This window comes from Monodon monoceros, unplaced genomic scaffold (genome assembly GCF_005190385.1).
Source record: "Monodon monoceros isolate NGI ecotype Baffin Bay Population unplaced genomic scaffold, NGI_Narwhal_1 Super_Scaffold_3, whole genome shotgun sequence".
Classification (NCBI taxonomy): Eukaryota; Metazoa; Chordata; class Mammalia; order Artiodactyla; family Monodontidae; genus Monodon; species Monodon monoceros.
This window is the reverse complement of record NW_021703780.1, coordinates 102,445,973-102,464,207: the sequence shown is the minus strand read 5'-3', so window position 1 is coordinate 102,464,207 and position 18,235 is coordinate 102,445,973. Positions and strand designations below refer to the sequence as shown.

At 51.2% G+C, this 18,235-nt stretch overlaps 1 protein-coding gene across 6 annotated transcripts in view; it reads right to left on the bottom strand.

Moving 5' to 3' along the window:
* CFAP100 (cilia and flagella associated protein 100) overlaps positions 1–16,935 on the bottom strand; it is a 45,961-nt gene extending 29,026 nt beyond the window's left edge. For 4 of the 6 annotated variants that reach the window (XM_029244369.1, XM_029244372.1, XM_029244373.1 and 1 more), the window contains exons 1-3: positions 16,889–16,924; positions 15,923–16,030; positions 9,161–9,238 (exon numbers count right to left, since the gene is read on the bottom strand). In XM_029244369.1, the coding sequence (XP_029100202.1) occupies positions 9,161–9,238; positions 15,923–16,010 (166 nt within the window). In that variant the 5' untranslated portion in view covers positions 16,011–16,030; positions 16,889–16,924. Of the gene's footprint in view, positions 1–9,160; positions 9,239–15,922; positions 16,031–16,319; positions 16,356–16,888 lie in introns of those variants that run through there. The other 2 variants (XM_029244370.1, XM_029244371.1) reach the window with 2 other exon arrangements.
* Between the last annotated feature and the right edge of the window lie 1,300 nt (positions 16,936–18,235).

The following is an 18,235-nucleotide window of genomic DNA, read 5'->3' as shown; positions in this document are numbered from 1 at the left end:
ATAGTGGTTGAGAGTCCGCCTGCTGATGCAGGGGACACGGGTTCGTGCCCCGGTCTGGGAAGATCCCACATGCTGCGGAGCGGCTGGGCCCGTGAGCCATGGCCGCTGAGCCTGCGCGTCCGGAGCCTGTGCTCTGCAACGGGAGAGGCCACAGCAGTGAGAGGCCCGCGTACCGCAAAAAAAAAAAAAAAAAAGGCACCACCAAGAGAGGGAAGGCAACCCACACAGTGGGGGAAGGTATTTGCAATACTCAGAACTGGCGAATGATTTGTAATCAGAATATGTAAAGAGCCCCTAGGAATCATTAAAATAAGGAGACAGACAACCCAATAGAAAAGTGGGCCGAAAGCAGGAGGAACAGGTGCTTCACAGCACAGAGTCATCAATGCCCCATAAACATAAGTAATCCCCCTCGCTGGTCACAGGGAACATGAGATACTAATGCACACCCAAAGGACCAGGTAATACAGAAAGGAAGTATGTGTGCCTGGTGTTGGAGAGGTATGGAGCAACTGGAACCCTCACACCTGTTGGTGGGCTGTGAACAGCTACAGTCGCTCTGGAAGATTGTTCAGCAACAACTACGAAAGTTTAGCATCCAGCCAGCAATTCCACTCCTCCCTGTACACCCAGGGGAAACAGCCCCAGAATGGCACACACAAGAATGTTCACAGCGGGGGGCCCTCAAGATGGCAGAGGAGTAGGACGACGTGGAGTTCACCTCTCCCCAGAAACGCATCAAGACTACATCTACGGGGCCTCCCTGGTGGCGCAGTGGTTGAGAATCCACCTGCCAATGCAGGGGACACGGGTTCGAGCCCCAGTCTGAGAGGATACCACATGCTGCGGAGCAGCTGGGCCCGTGTGCCACACTACTGAGCCTGTACTCTAGAGCCCGCGTGCCACAACTACTGAAGCCTGCACGCCTAGAGCCCGCGTGCCACAACTACTGAATCCTGCACGCCTAGAGCCCGCGTGCCACAACTACTGAAGCCTGCACGCCTAGAGCCCGCGCGCCACAACTACTGAAGCCTGCACGCCTAGAGCCCGTGCGCCACAACTACTGAAGCCTGCACGCCTAGAGCCCGCGTGCCACAACTACTGAAGCCTGCACGCCTAGAGCCTGTGCTCTGCAACAAGAGAAGCCACCCCAGTGAGAAGCCCATGCACCACAACGAAGTGTAGCCCCCACTCACCACAACTAGAGAAAGCCCGTGCCCAGCAACAAAGACCCAATGCAGCCAAAAATAAATAAATAAATAATACATTTTAAAAAAAGGAAAGAAAGAGAAAAGAAATGAGGACAGTCTCAGAGACCTCTGGGACAACATTAAATGCACCAACATTCAAATTATAGGGGTCCCAGAAGAAGAAGAAAAGAGAAAGGGCCCGAGAAAATACTTGAAGAGATTAGAGTCAAAAACTTCCCTAACATGGGAAAGGAAATAGTCACCCAAGTCCAGGAAGCATAGAGTCCCATACAGGATAAACCCAAGGAGGAACATGCCAAGATACATATTAATCAAACTAACAAAAATTAAATACCAAGAAAAGTATTAAAAGCAACACGGGAAAAGCAACAAATAACATACAAGAGAATCCCCATAAGGTTATCAGCTGATTTTTCAGTGTAAACTCTGCAGGCCAGAAGGGAGTGGCAGGATATATTTAAAGTGATGAAAGGGAAAAAACTTACAACCAAGATTACTCTACCCAGCAAGGCGCTCATTCAGATTCAACAGAGAAATCAAAAGCTTCACAGACAAGCAAAAGCTAAGAGAATTCAGCACACCAAACCAGCTTTACAACAAATGCTAAAGGAACTTCTCTAGGCAGGAGGAGAAAAAAAAGAGGCCACAAGTAGAAACAAGAAAGGAACAAATGGGAAAGCTCACTGGTAAAGGCAAACATACAGTAAAGGCAGGAAATCATCCATCCACAAGTATGATATCAAAACCAGCAACCATGAGAAGAGGAGAGCACAAATGCAGGAAATGGGAATTGCATTTGAAATTAAGAGACCAGCAACTTAAAACAACCTTGTATATAATACACTGCTCATGGGAAATGCAAGCCAAAAAACTACAATAGATACACACAAAAAAAAGAAAAGTAGGGACTTCCCTGGTGGCACAGTGGTTAAGAATCTGCCTGCCAATGCAGGGAACGTGGGTTTGATCCCTGGTCCAGGAAGATCCCACATGCCGAGGAGCAACTAAGCCCGTGCACCACAACTACCGATCCTGCACTCTAGAGCCCACGCGCCACAACTACTGAGCACGTGCTGCAACTACTGAAGCCTACACGCCTAGAGTCCATGCTCCACAAGAGAAGCCACCGCAATGAGAAGCCCCTGCACTACAATGAAGAGTAGCCCCTGCTCGCTGCAACTAGAGAAAGCCTGTGCCCAGCAACGAAGACCCAATGCAGTCAAATATAAATAAATAAATAATTTTTTTAAAAAAAAAAAGAAAGAAAAAAGCAAAAGCAACCCAAACACAACACTAAAGATGGTCATCAAACCACAAGAGAACAAAAGAGGAAGGGAAGAAAAAAGACCTACAAAAACAACCCAAAACAATTAAGAAAATGGCAATAGGAACATACGTATCGATAATTACCTTCAATGTAAATGGATTAAATGCTCCAACCAAAAGACACAGGCTCGCTGAATGGATACAAAAACAAGACTCGTATAAATGCTGTCTACAAGAGACCCACTTCAGATCTGGAGAGACACACAGAGACTGAAAGTGAGGGGATGGAAAAAGATATTCCATGCAAATGGGAATCAAAAAAAAAGCTGGAGTAGCAATGATCATATAAGATAAAATAGACTTTAAAATAAAGACTGTTATAAGAGACAAGGAAGGACACTACATAATGATCAAGGGATCAATCCAAGAAGAAGACATAAAAACTGTAAACATATATGCACCCAGCAAAGGAGCACCTCAATATGTAAGGCAAATGCTAACAGCCATAAAAGGGGAAATGGACAGTAACACAATAATAGTGTGACTTTAACACCCCACTTACACCAATGGACAGATCATCTGGACAGAAAATTAATAAGGAAACACAAGCCTTAAATGACACATTAGACCAGATACACTTAATTGATATTTCCAGGACATTCCATCCAAAAACAGCAGATTACACTTTCTTCTCAAGTGCACATGGAACATTCTCCAGGATAGATCACATCTTAGGTCACAAATCAAACCTTGGTAAATTTAAGAAAACTGAAATCATATCAAGCATCTTTTCTGACCACAACATTGTGAGATTAGAAATCAATTACAGAAAAAAAAATTGTAAAAAACACAAACACCTGGAGGCTAAACAGTATGTTACTAAATAACTAATGGATCACTAAAGAAATCAAAGAGGAGATTTAAAAATACCTAGAGACAAATGACAAAGAAAACACAATGATCCGAAACATATGGGACGCAGCAAAAGCAGGATCTAAAGGGAAGTATTATAGCAATACAATCTTACCTCAAGAAAACAAGAAAAATCTCAAACAAACAACCTAAACTTACACCGAAAGCAACTAGAGAAAGAAGAACAAACAAAACCCAAAGTTAGTAGAAGGAAAGAAATCATAAAGATCAGAGCAAAAATAAATGAAATAGAGACAAAGAAAACAATAGCAACAATCAATGAAACTAAAAGCTGGTTCTTTGAGAAGATTTACAAAATTGATAAAACTTTAGCCAGACTCATCAAGAAAAAAAAGGGAGAAGACTCAAATCAACGAAATTAGCAATGAAAAAGAAGTTACAATGGACACCACAGAAATACAAAGGATCATAAAAAACTACTACAAGCAACTCTATGCCAATAAAATGGACAAGCTGGAAGAAACGGACAAATTCTTAGAAAGGTACAACCTTCCAAGACTGCATGAGGAAGAAATCAAAAATATGAACAGGCCAATCACAAGTAATGAAATTGAAATTGTGATTTAAAATCTTCCAAAAAACGAAGTCCAGGACCAGATGTCTTCACAGGAGAATTCTATCAAACATCTAGAGAAAAGTTAACACCTATCCTTCTGAAACTCTTTCAAAAAATTGCAGAGGAAGGAACACTCCCAAGATCATTCCACAAGGCCACCATCACCCTGATACCAAAACCAGACAAAGATATCACAAGAAAAGAAAATTACAGACCAATATCACTGATGAACATGACACAAAAATCCTCAACAAAATACTAGCAAACCGAATCCAACAACACTTTAAAAGGATCATACACCATGATCAAGTGGGATTTATCCCAGAGATGCAAGGATTTTTTCAATGTATGCAAATCAATCAGTGTGATACACCATGTTAACAAATTGAATAAAAATCATATGATCATCTCAATAGATGTAGAAAAAGCTTTTGACAAAATTCAACACCAATTTATGATAAAAACTCTACAGAAAGTGCAAATAGAGGGAACCTACTTCAACATAATAAAGGCCATATATGACAAACCCACAGATAACATCATACTCGATGGTGAAAAACTGAAAGTACTTCCTCTAAGATCAGGAACAAGACAAGGATGTCCACTCTCGCCACTATTATTCAACATACTTTTGGAAGGCCTAGCCATGGCAATCAGAGAAGAAAAAGAAATAAAAGGAATCCAAATTGGAAAAGAAGGAGTAAAATTGTCACTGTTTGCAGATGACATGATGCTATACATAGAAAATCCTAAAGATGCTACCAGAAAAATAGTGGAGCTCATCAATGAATTTGGTAAAGTTTCAGGATACAAAATTAACACACAGAAATCTCTTGCATTCCTATACACTAACAACAAAAGATCAGAAGAGAAATCAAGAAAACAATCCCATTTACCATCACATCAAAAAGAATAAAATACCTACAAATAAACCTACCTACAGAGGCAAAAGACCTGTACTCAGAAACTCAGAAAACTATAAGATACTGATGAAAGAAATAAAAGATGACACAAACAGATGGAAAGCTGGGATTGGAAGAATCAATACTGTGAAAATGACTATACTACCCAAAGCAATCTACAGATTCAATGCAATCCCTATCAAATTACTAATAGCGTTTTTCACAGAATTAGAACAAAAAATTTTATAATTCGTATGGAAACACAAAAGACCACGAATATCCAAAGCAATCTTGAGAAAGAAAAATGGAGCTGGAGGAATCAGGCTCCCTAAATTTGGAATATACTACAAAGCTACATTCATGAAAACCGTATGGTACTGGCACAAAAACAGAATTATAGAACATTGGAACAGGATAGAAAGCCCAGAGATAAACCCACACACATATGGTCACCTAAACTATGACAGAGGAGGCAAGAATATACAATAGAGAAAAGACAGCCTCTTCAATAAGTGGTGCTGGGAAAACTGGACAGCTGCATGTAAAAGAATGAAATTAGAACATTACCTAACACCATACACAAAAATAAACTCAAAATGGATTAATGACCTAAAGGTAAGGCCAGATACTATAAACTCTTAGAGGAAAACACAGGCAGAACACTCTTTGACATAAATGACAGCAATATCTTTTTCGATCCACCTCCTAGAGTAATAAAAATTAAAACAAAAATAAATTAATGGGACCTAATTAAAAGCTTCTGCACAGCAAAGGAAACCATAAACAAAACGAAAAGACAACACTCAGAATGGGAGAAAATATTTGCAAACGAAGCAACCGACAAGGGATTAATCTCTAAAATACACAAACAGCTCATGCAGCGCAATATCAAAAAAAAAAACCCAATCAAAAAATGGACGGAAGATCTAAATAGACATTTCTCCAAAGAAGACACACAGATGGCCAACAAGCACATGAAAAGATGCTCAACATCACTAATCATTAGAGAAATGCAAATCAAAACTACAATGAGGTATCGCCTCACACTGGTCAGAATGGGCATCATCAAAAACTCTACAAACAATAAACGCTGGAGAGGGTGTGGAGAAAACAGAACCCTCCTACACTGTCGGTGGGAACGTATCAATAAATTGGTGCAGCCACTATGGAGAAGAGCATGGAGGTTCCTTAAAAAACAATCCCAGGCAATCCCATGCCTGGGCATATATCCAGAGAAAACCATAATTCTAAAAGACATGTGCACTCCAATGTTCATTGCAGCACTATTTACAATACCCAGGACATGGAAACAACCTAAATGTCCATTAACAGAGGAATGGGTAAAGAAGATGTGGTACATATATACAATGGAATATTACTCAACCATAAGAAGGAATGAAATAATGCCATTTGCAGCAACATGGATGCAACTAGAGATTGTCATACTGAGTGAAGTAAGTCAGAAAGAAAAAGGCAAATATATATTGCTTATATGTGGAATCTAAAAAAAGGGTACAAATGAACTTATCTACAAAACAGAAATAGAGCTACAGATGTAGAAAACAAAACATATGGCTACCAGTGGGTAAGGTGGGGGGAGGGATACATTGGGAGATTGGGATTCACATATACACACTACTACATATAAAATACATAACTAATAAGGACCTACTGTATAGCGCAGGGAACTATACTCAATACTCTGTAATGGCCTGTATAGGAAAAGAATCTAAAAGAGTGGATATATGTTTATGTATAAAACTGATTCACTTTTCTGTACACCTAAAACTAACACAACAATTGTAAATCAACTATACTCCAGTAAAATTTTTTTTAAAAACTGAATGTTCGCAGCAGTATTATTTGGAGTAGCTAATAACTGGAAACAACCTAAATGTCCACCTGTAGAAGAATACACACATTGTTGGCGTATGTACACAGCAGAATACGCACCACAACAGCGAAGGACTCCTGCTACGTGCATGTCAGATGTGATGCTGAGAAAGAAGCCGGAAGCAAAAGAGCACAGGGTGTGATTTCACTTGCACAAGGGTCAGGAGCAGATAAGAGGATTCCATGGTGATAGCAGAACATGGGCTGTCCTTGGGGGAATGGATGGAAAAGTTCTAGATGGTGAATATGGGGTGGAGGCTGGACACAAAATTGTACACATTTATCAAAACTTATCAAACTGTAGCCTTGAGATTTGTGCATTTCACTGTAATGAATGATACCTCAGTGAAGAAACACAGACAGACCACAGTGTGCACCCCTGACCCTTAAAGTAACGTTCAGTTCAGTGCAAACATCACAGGTAGAAGAAACTGTCAGGTGAATGACTGGTGGGATGTGCGACGCAGGGTCAGGCTGTCACACCTGAACCCGCAGGTCACTGGGTGGTCCACCACGAGACAGCTGAAAGCACAGAGCCCACCCAGGAGGGAGTCTGCAGACACAGGGGAACACGGATCCTATCAATCATCCTGGGTTAATGTCCAGCCAAATGAAATGGGGGGCCCAGAGAAACAGCTTCAGTGACACCATCAGGAAGCGAACAGACACGTTTGTCTCGGGGACGTTCTATAGGATAATTAACGCCATTTCTCTACAAGCACAGAAAATGAAAAGACGTGGAAAGGGGCTCAGCTTGATTCAAAGAGACCGAAGATGTTCAGATCTCATCTGACTCCCGCTTAGAATAAGTGTTCTATGGGAAGGCGTTTTTGAGACAATTGGGTAAACCTGACGATGGCCTGGTTAACTGCTTACGGGCTTGTAAGAAAAGATCCCTTGTAAGAAAAGATCCCTACATTTGAAAACTGCACACTGTAGGGATGAAATGACGTATCTGGAATTTACTTTAAAATATTGTGGCAAAATCTGCAGCAATGTGGATGCATCTAGAGATTATCACATAAGTGAAGTCAGAAAGAGAAAGGCAAATACCATATGATATCACTGATATGTGGAATCTAAAATATGACACAAATGAACCTCTCTATGAAACCGAAACAGACTCACAGACATAGAGAACAGACTTGTGGTTGCCAAGGGGGAGGGAGTATGGGGGAGGGATGGACTGGGAGTTTGGGGTTAGTAGATGCAAACTATTACATATAGCATGGATAAACCACAAGGTCCTACTGTATAGCACAGGGAACTGTATTCCATACCCTGGGATAAGCCATAGTGGAAAAGAATATAAAAAAGAATGTATATTGTGTATAACTGGGTCCTTTGCTGTACAGCAGAAATTAACACAACACTGTAAATCAACCATACTTCAATAAAAAAAAAATTTTTTTTAAGTAAAATATTCTGGCAAAGACAAAAAAACAGAGAAAAAGGACAGATGAAGCAAATGTGGCAAAATCCTGTCTGCTTCCAATCTGGCAACGAGCACACAAGTTCATTGGACTTCAGTCTCTACTTCTGGGCAGGTTTGGATTTTGATAACTAAAACAAAGAGGAATTGGGGTTGGTGCAGGGTGGACTGGGAAGCTTGGCCCCAGGGTGGGAGCTCGGCCTGGGAAGGGCAGGCTCGGGGAGAATGCTCACATCTGCACATCTCTGCGGAAGGATCAGACTGGCCTGTAAGGCCGGGTTGGGGGTGGGGACAGCAAAGGAACCAGGAGGGAGTCCAGGAAGCCAAGGCGTGGAGGACACAGCAGGGGCTCAGAGGATGAGGCACATGCAGCCAGCTGCCTCCTCTTCCTTCTCCTAACAGGTGGCAATCACGTGCCTCACTGAAAAGCTACACTTCTGAGACTCCCTTGCAGACACTGATGGGACCGTAACCAATGGAGTGCAGGCAGCAACTGCTGGGTGGGGCTTCTGGGGAAGAGGTCTTCCAAGATCTGAGTTAGCAGGTGGGCAATTTTGCCCTTCCCTTTGCTCCTTCTCTCTGCCTGGAATCAGATATGATGGCTGGAGCTGCCACAGCCATTTTGTGACCATGTGACAACCTTGTGGTTGAAAGGCCTGAAAATAAAGATGGTGGATCAGAAAGACTTGGGACCTGGTGACCTGGAAGATTTTGTAGAACTGCCGTTGGTGGAGCTCCATGGAGCCCTGGTCTGCCTCCCACGTTTCTCATTACAGGAGGAAAAATAAACCCTACTTTGTGGTTTATGTTCCTATCATTTCACGTTTCAGTAACCCAATTCCGAATGGAAACAGAAGCATTTCTCTCTGTCCGTCACACTGAAAACTAGGTCTGAAGGCATCTGGGTGCTGAGGGAGAGAGTCTGCCTCCCACCAACTGGGACCTCAACTCCCAGCTGCAGAATTACCTTTGGTTTTTTCCCCATGTTTCTTTTTTTCTTCAATGACTGAAGAAGAACTATTGTCCATGGATTCCGGGCTCTTCTCTGGTGAAACACAAAAGTGAGGGCCACAGCAAATGACTCATTGGCTTGGTACAGCTGTGAACACAGTGTGAGGCTGGGGAGACCCCAGTTACTAGGGCTCCAGTCCCACGGTCTCCCCTACCAGCTGACCCTCAGTTTCCACATTGGAGAGGATTATGCTGACTTTGCCAGGAGGCTGTGAGAATTGTGCAAGAGAATGGCCACAAAAATTCCTAGCACACGTGTCTGGCGCACAGAAGGCGTCTTGTGCGTCCCTTTTGGCACCCCTCTCTTTGCTCCTAAGGGCAGAGCGGGACTGTTTTTCATGGAGGCCACGGCCCCTAAGCCTTTGCTGCCCACCCAGCCAGCCCTTGGGCCGCGAGCCTCCCAGGGCTTCCGAGGGCTGCAGCGGAAGACGCGGAGACCCCCTGCCCACTGCTCTCTTGTCCGCTGACACCACAGCACCAGCAGCAGGCAAGCAGCAAAGGGACTGCTGGAGCCAAGGGGATGACGAGGGGGAGAGGGGCCTGCTGGTCTGTTGGGATGACGCTCCCACATCAGCACTGAATCCCCCAGAGCTCCTCTGCTCGCCAGGCATCCCCAGAAGGTCCTGCAGGCGCCTGCATCTCAGCAAAAGCGGTGCCCCAAGCTTCCCCCAGACGTGCCCCCAGGCCCCCTCCTACTCCCCTCAGCACCTGCCCCTCACCAGCCTCCGCTGCCCCCCAGGCCCTGCTTGACCCCCGAGGCCCAGCGCTCATCCTCGACGTGCCTTTCCCGCCACCGGGGCCCGCGCCCACACGCCCGCCCTTCCCACGTCCTGCCCCCACCCGGCTTCTTCCCGGGGTCCGGCCGCCCTCTCTCCCGTGGGACTATGGCAGCTCACACCGTCTCGCGCCTCCCCAGGCTCAGCCCCAGACCGGTCGCCACGTCCAGTCCCCACAAAGCTCGGGAGACCCGTGCTGCTCCTCAGGAACCGAGGAGACAAGACGCGAGAGTTGGGTGTCACCCGAGGCCGAGCGGGGACGTCACAGGCCCGACACCTGCTGGCCCCGACCCCCTGGGCAGTGCTGCCCTCTGGAAACGCCCGTGGCCCCGGTGCCACGAGAGAAAGGCGTGGATCTGTGCTTCCCGACGGGGCTGTGAATGGGGTCAGGCCCTCCCCATCCTTGGGCTGGGGCTCCGCAGGGATCAGGGCGAGACCCTCGAGATAGCAGGTGCTGCCCAGCAGCCCCCAGTTCCACTCTCCCCTCTGGCAGAACCAGAGAACGAGGGGTGCGTTCCAGGCGTCCTCCCGCCACCCCCAGCGCCGCCCTGAGCTCTGCTTCCTGGGTGTTGTTCCGAGCGGCCAGCCTGGGTCCTGTGCCTGGCCCTCTGACCCGCCATCCCCCTTCTAGTTTATCCCAAAGACACGTGGGAATCACGCACAGGTGTCGACTGCCGTGCCGGAGGGAAAAGCGAACACTGGAAAGGGAATTAGCCCTCAGTAGAGGAGATGTGGTGGGTGCTGGTGTGTCATTCCGTGGGCACAGGGCGTGGATGTGGACGGTTAAATGGATGTGCACGTGGAGGGCGGCTGCCCAGATCAAGCCCCGGGGGGTGCTCGCTGAGCCGCTCTGCCTCGTCCCCTGCCCCCCGCACTTCAGCCACCCAGCCTCCCTGGGCCCCTCACACAGGATGGATGGTTCCTGCCCCAGGGCCTTTGCACAGAGGGGCTCCCCAACTCCTGCCACACCAGACAGTGTGAATTTGCTTGTCTCCCAGCTCCTGTCTTCCTCTCTGAAAGCACCCGAGTCACCTGTTGCTTCCTTCTGCCTTCCACCCCTGAATCCCAACCTCACGAGGCTGGTTCGGCCCACAGCCGTCCTGGTACCCAGTGGAAGCAGTTGAGGAACTGGCACAAACGAAGGAAAACGTGCAGGGGTGTGAGTGTTCCCTCACAGCCCTCGGGTACAGGAAAGTCACAAGCCTTTAGTTCCTGGGATGCCCACCCTTCCCCTGCAGGCAACTCTAACCCGGCCACCAGCTCCCCTGCCAGCCTGGGCTCAGTGGGGCATGGGGGAAGCAGCCATGCCCACAGCCCAAGAGGAAGGGAGCGGGGAGCCCCTGCTAACGACGTGTCGCTGCTTGCTCTGTGCTTGTTGGCCACCTGCACCTCTTCTGTGGAGAAACGTCTATTAAGTTCTTTGCCCACTTTCTAACTGGGTTGTCTGTTTTTACTCGTTGTTGAGTTTTAGGGCTCTCCGTGTATTTTGGATATTAACCTCTCATCAAAGCTTTCCTTAAGTGTCTGGCTCCCAAAGCCAGGGAAGGGGCCCCGTTTCTAAATCCCCCAACAGACATGGCAGGGAAGTGATGGCAGCTGTGGGGCTGAAATAATGACCAGCCTCTGCGTGGCCCCTCAGCAATCAAACACACAGCCCCGATCTGGGACGACAAGGTCCTTGTTGCCCACCCTGGCACCCACAAGCCACGGCGGGAACTCAGGCCACCCTCCCCACTGCTCCGGGACCAGAGACTGGGGACTGGCGGCCCCTCCACCAAATGCCAAAGGTCACCAGGATCTCCCAGCCTCTCCATTTAGTTCTCTCCTGGAAGCTGCGGAGCTCGTCCGGGGTTCTGACAGTTCCTGCCTGCTCGATACTCGTCTGTGTGGAGAGAGTGACTCCCAGGTCTTCCTGCTGGGTCGCCTCCCGTGATGTCACCCCATTCACAGATCTTTTGTTCTTCTAGACGCCAGTGTGGACGGAACTGCCCCTTAATTTCCATGTTGGATGGTGCACTGCTGGTGTATAGAAACACAACTAATTCCTGAGTGTTGATCTTGTACCCTGCAATGTTGCTCAATTCCTGTATTAGCACAGATAGCTTTCTTGGGGATTCCCGGGGATTCTCTACATATAGGATCTGTGAACAGAGAGTCTCCCCTCTTCCGTCCCCATCTGAAGCCCTTTTACTTCCCTTCCTTGTCTAAATGCCCTGGTGAACCTCAGCACGGTGTTGAAAGGCACTGTTGAAAGCGCCTGGTCTTTGGGGAAACCTTGCAGCCTAACAGAATTTTACTGAAGGCTTTTTAGGTGCCGGGTTCTGGAGACGCAGCAGCGTAAGGGGTACAGAGCAGCCCCTGCCCTCACGGAGCCGACACTCTACCGGGGAGAGAGATAAACAAGGTAAGTAGGGAAAGGCCAGGCAGGTCGGGGGACGTGCTAAGGACGGAATGAAGCAGGGCACAGCAAGGAGAAGCGCGGGGAAGGTGCGGCCGCCCCGTGATTGAACTGCACGCGGGGCTCACTGCGGGGCCTCACAGCTGAATAAAATCCTGAAGGGAGTGAGGGGGAGGGAGCCCCAGGGGGAGGGCCTTCTGGGCAGGGGACCCTGCAGGTCTGTCCCAGCAGCACAGGCGGCCAGTGGCGCGAACGGGACGAGCACAGAGAGGAGAGCTGCCTATCACCGTCCCCCCAAACTCTCCGAAAGCAGGCGACGCCTCCGTGTCCTCGACCTCTGCACCCCACCCCGGCACAGAGCAGCTGTGCTCACGCCCGGCCCGATCTTGCAGCTCCCCAGATGAAGGTTGGGTCACTTAAAACCAGGGCTCCTAAACCGCCAAAGTCAACGACTGAACCCGGCCCCCACGCCCAGGGTGAGCAGCGGCGGGGGAAGGCACGTGCACACACACTGGCAGAGCACGCAGGCCCCACAGCCAGGCCTCAGCAGGGAGGCCCCCTCCCAGCAGCCCCCTCCCCCCACCCACACGGGGAAATACACTCAGCCGCTAAAGGGACGGCCCCCAGGCCCCGCCCCCGCGAGGAGCCCCAGAGATGCGGGGACCAGCTGCAGGCCAGGTCTCCCGGAAGGGGCTCTGCACTGGGGTCCTGCAGCCCTGCCCCCGCCAGCCCCGACTGGGGAGCCTGGGGCCCACTCTGGCGTTGCCGGCCGCTCTGCCAGGCCAAGGTCCCACCAGGCATCCTCTGCCCTCTGTGCCAGGGCCAGGCCTTGCCCAGGGTCTCGAGGGAGCCGCGGCCAGTGGCCCCCTGCCCAAGGGGGATGGAATGGCACCCCAGCCACAGAGTCGTAAAACCCAGACACTGGGCCGTGTCCTGCTCAAACCCTCCCCGTCATCCCCACGGAGCCCAGCGGTCCCCCTACGCCCACAAGGCCCTGCACGCTGGTCCACACTGGCCTTCTGTCTCTTCCGCAAGCCCTCATGCCCATTCCCATGTCAGGGCCTCCGCTGGCCTCGCCCACTGCCTAGGACACCCTTCCATGCGTTCATCTTTCAGGACAGTGACCCACAGGTGTCGAATGCTGCTTCCTCCCAGAGACCTCCCCGCCCCCTCGGCTGCTACAGATACAGAACGATCGCCCGATTCCCAGCGTCCGCGTCCCTCGCCCCAACCTAAGTCCCAGGACTGGCAACTCCATCAGCGCTACTCATCTGAGCCCCCAGGGCCTAGGACCCATGCCCACACACAGCCGGCACTCACTAAGCACGTGCGAATGAGGAACAAACCCAGAGCCCACTCCTCCCGTGTTCCATCCCAGCTAAGTCCTTGCCCACACCCCCGGCCACCCCTCGTCCTGCAGCCTGCAGCATCTCGTCCAACTCTGGCCCCATGCATGCAGACGCGGCCCAGGCCCTGGAGGATGGGCGGTGGGCGTGCTAACAGCAACAGCGCAGACACTGCACAAGCAACATGGATGCGCCTACTGTTGGCAGAGCTGCACGTGTGCCCAGCCCTCCCGCCCCACGGCAGCCCTCGGGAAGACAGGCTGTTCCTCCTCCACAGATGGGGCAGCTGAGGCTGACCGAGGCGACCCGAGCGAACAGGTGTGTCTGACGCCAGTGCCCCTGCCCGCGGCCTCTGGCTGCGGCTGGGGTCCAGACCCCCCATCTGCACCTGGCCCAGACTCGGAGTTCAGTGTCCCCAAGCCCCTCCCCCGCAGAGGGCTCAGACTGTTCCTGGCCCCCACCGTGGTCGCCAGCTCCTGTAGCCGAACCCAGGATGCCAGGCTCAGCAGTCTTCCTGGCTTGAGCCCCAGTCGACACACCCTCACCCAGGTCGACTTCCCTCACCCGCCTTGCTCAGCACCCCTGCCCAGCCCAGCCTGCCGGTGCCCTGGGTCTGTCAGCTTGGCCGTGCTGGCCTGGCCTGGTTTCCTCCCTAATGCACAGACCCTCAACCCAGACCAGGCCACCCAGCTCAGGGACGCCTCCTGCTTGCTTGTCACCTCCACGGGTGTGATCACAGAACCTTGAGGGTCACAGGGTGCCCGCCATCTAACCAGCCCCTGGTACCATAGAGTCAATCAGCATAGTTTATAAAGTTTTCAATTGTCTTGTGAGAGCGCCCCTGTGTTGCATTGTTTTGGGTGTGTGCATTTAGAGTTGATTTGTTATCTGTAAACATTGCAGAGCTATCTTTTTTTTTCTTTTTTTGGTAACCCCATTTCAGCCTTCATTCTTCAATTTACTAGGGAGCAGAGTAAGTGAGAGGCAGAGCACATGGTGTAAAAGCGCGACCGCTGCTGACAGCAGCCCACCAACAGCGAACTGGTTAAAGAATTATGCTACCTGCACACGTGGGGTCGCTATTTGCTGCAAGCACTAAAGGTGTAAGGGAGCTCGACATTGTGATAGAGAACAGTCTCCACAACGTCTGGGTTAACGGGAAGCAAGGCTCAGGGAGCGTCGCGGCTGTGTGGCCGTTTGTGTGAGAAAGGACAGGCCGTCTCTGTGTGCATTTGCTTGTACGTGCACAAGGCGTGAGCGTGGCGGGTGTCACGCGTGGAGGGAGACAGAGACATGGCAGCCGCCACGTTGGGAGGCAGGTAGGGCTTGTCACAAGGGCGGCTATCGACACACTTTTGAATCCGAACCACAGGAAAATTAAACCAAAAGATGAAGAAATGCACAGCGCGCAGACAGTGGACGTGTTGTCCCTCCGGCCCCCTCAGCCCCAGCGGCCTCTCACGTGCCACTCAGCGGGAGCACCTGGCCGCGCACGTGTGCCTCCAGAGGGGGAGGGGCTTCGCACGGGGGCCGGTCTGCACAAAGCTGAGAGCCCCACCTCCACGGCGGCACTTTCCTCAAAGCCTGTTTTGGGGTGCATTCTGTCCCCCCTAAGACGAATGCTTTTGAATATCTGAAATGCTAACTCCCAGGACCTCAGAATGTGAGCCTGTTCAGAAACAGGGTGGCTGCAGATGTAACTAAGACCAGGTCATGCTGGGCTACTGTGGTTGCCTGATACCATATGCCTCCTGTCCTCAAGAAAAAGGCGCTATTTGGAACACACACACGTAGAACGCCACGTGAAGACGAAGGTACACACTGAGCTGATGCTTCTACACGCCCAAGAACCCCAAAGATCGCCAGCAAACCCCCAGAAGCTGCGAGAGAGCATAGGACAGAGTCCCCCCCTCACGGCCGCAGAAAGGAACCAGCCCTGCCCACGACACCTCGATTGTGACACTGTGAAAAGACACACTTCTGTTATTTAAGCGCCTGGCCTGGGGGGGGGGGGGGCTTTGTTACAGTGGCCCTAGGAAGCAAAACATGCAGTTTCTAGGGAACCTGGCAAACCTGGGATTTCTGGTTCACGGCCTGATTTAGAATCACTGTGGCCCTTGATTACATCTAGGCCTCACTGTGCAGACCCCCAAGGCTGCCTTTGACGCTGAGAGAGCCCACCCCAGCCCAGAACTTACTGTTGAAACTTATGCCCTTGGAGACCATAGGAGGCAGGACCTTTGACATCCGGGCGAAGGAGGGAGCCCTCACCGAGAAGCTTGCCATTGGCTAAAGCAGATTCCAACCTGGGGAGAGAGACGAGGCCTGAGCCCGCTGGGCACGCCCCCAGCCCCCGCCCCACGCGCGGGGTGGCTGAGGACAGCGGCGCTCCCTGAAGGCGCGCCACGAGGCCCACACCTGCAGTTCCTGGCGTTCCGTACGGCCTCGCTCCCCTCCTTGGCTCGGTTCCAGCCGCCCTACCTAGTCTTCCTGTTCTCAGATCAGGCCTCCCCCACACCCAGACCTGAGCTCAAGCGTCACCCCTCCGGAGAAGCATCTTCTCAACACCCCATCCACTCCCATTTGACCAGTTACCAATACTTGATTTATCACTTTGACAATCGGTTGATTGCCTATCTGCCCCTAGAACGTAAGCTCCATGAGGGCGGGGTGAGGCACTGATTCGTGGCTTCTCAAGCGTCTGGCCCCGCCATGGCGCTTCTTAAGTATGTACTGAACGAGTTTGCATTTTGCAGAGGCGGAGGCAAAGCGGCAAGCTGTCCGAAGGCACACAGCCAGGAAGGGCCCAGGCTGGGACTCCAGTCCAAGATTCCTCGACTCCAAAACTTGCACCCTTCCAGCCACATTCCGGCTGCAGCCTCCACGAACGGAACCGTGTACTCGGGCAGGACGGGGTCCCCCCACACCCCCGTCTGGGCCGTCGGGCCTACGGCAAGGGTGACCGGGCCGAGAGGCAAGAAGGGTGCCCAGATGGCTGGGTATGTGATAAGGCCAGGAAAGTACGGGCAAGGAAGGGGGAGAGCGTTGCAACGGGGGCTTGGAAGGGCGCCCGAGGTGTCCGCCCCCGACTCCACGCGGCCCCGCCCCGCACACACTCCGCCCCGACCCCGCACGCCCCCAGCCCGGGTCCAGCGCGCACTCACGGGCTCCGCAAGACCGCGCTCGCTCCGAAGCCTCTGCGCACCTGGACTCGTCTCCCCGAGACCGGGCCTTCCGTTTACGTCGCCATGGCAACCATTCTCCCGGCAGGCGGGGCTGTGACGTCACAAAGGCTGCGGGGGCCCTGCTGCCCACGAGCCGCAGGGGGGCTGCGCAGCTCAGAGCAAGCGCCCGGCCCAGGTTTCTTTCCTTTCTCGGTCTTCACCACTCCGCCCCGCTTCTGCTCATTTTCCTTCATTCTCTGATTCATTTTTTTCACCGGGCACCAGGTTGCTCGTGGTACAAAAATATACCTGGTCCTTGCTGCGGAGTGGACCTCACTTTCTAGAGGAGCGGCTCTTAAAAGTGTGGTATCGGGCGGCAGCATCACACATGCTGGGAACTCGTTAGAAAAGCAGATGTTCTGCCTGGCCGAAGCAGAAGCTTCGGGCCCGGAGATCTGGGCTGTAACAAGCCCTCCAGGAGGTGATTGCGGTGCTGGTTCAGGTTGGAGAACCACCGCTCCAGAGGGTGCATGAGACATAAAAGAAAGGCAGAGTGACAAATCTGTCAGTAAAAAGAGGGAGGGATCCCGGTTAAATCGCCCAGATTCACCAGCTGTTGTGGCCACGGGCACCAGGGTCTGCCCTCTGCCTTCCCGGCTGAGGGCCGCCTTTCCCCCCAAAACAGCAGGAGACCCCTCCTTGACATTTGACCGTGGCCACCATTTCTGCCCACGCATCTCGGAGATTTATAGATTGACAAGGGGATGTAGGGCCCTCTGGGATCCTCTGGACAGTTTGCAGGCAGGCCAGTACTGTAGTGCCAGTGGGAGTCCCAGCAGCTCCTGGGTCTGCTAATCCCAAGGCAGGATTAGTGGGTGGGGAGACCAGTTCCACGAGTGGGAGGGGGGAAACCCGCGGGTGGAAGGAGCAAGAATCCCTGAATCACCCCTGGAGGGGTGGGAGCCAACAGGCAGTAACCACAGTGTTCTTCGTACAAGGCAGGAAGTTCTATTGTGTTAAGCCACACAAGGGATTTGTGTGTGTGTGCACACGTGTGTATGTATGGGGGAGTATACGTTACAGCAGCTGGTGTCGGGTGCCCTGAGCAGACAAGTGTCTCCCCCACCCCCAGGACTCTCACAATCTACTGATCCAGCCGCTGCCTGACTCTGCAGCCCGGCCTCCCTCCTAGCTGTCAGAGCCACGGAAGAGAGAGCTGGGCACTGAGTTTGGGGTCTAGAAGCCACAACAGGCTCTGTGAACCAGCGACTGAGATGGGAGAGCACAGAGTTCTGAGAGGGTTCATCTCAAGCAACACCTGTTCTAACGAGACTTTAGGAATCTGGA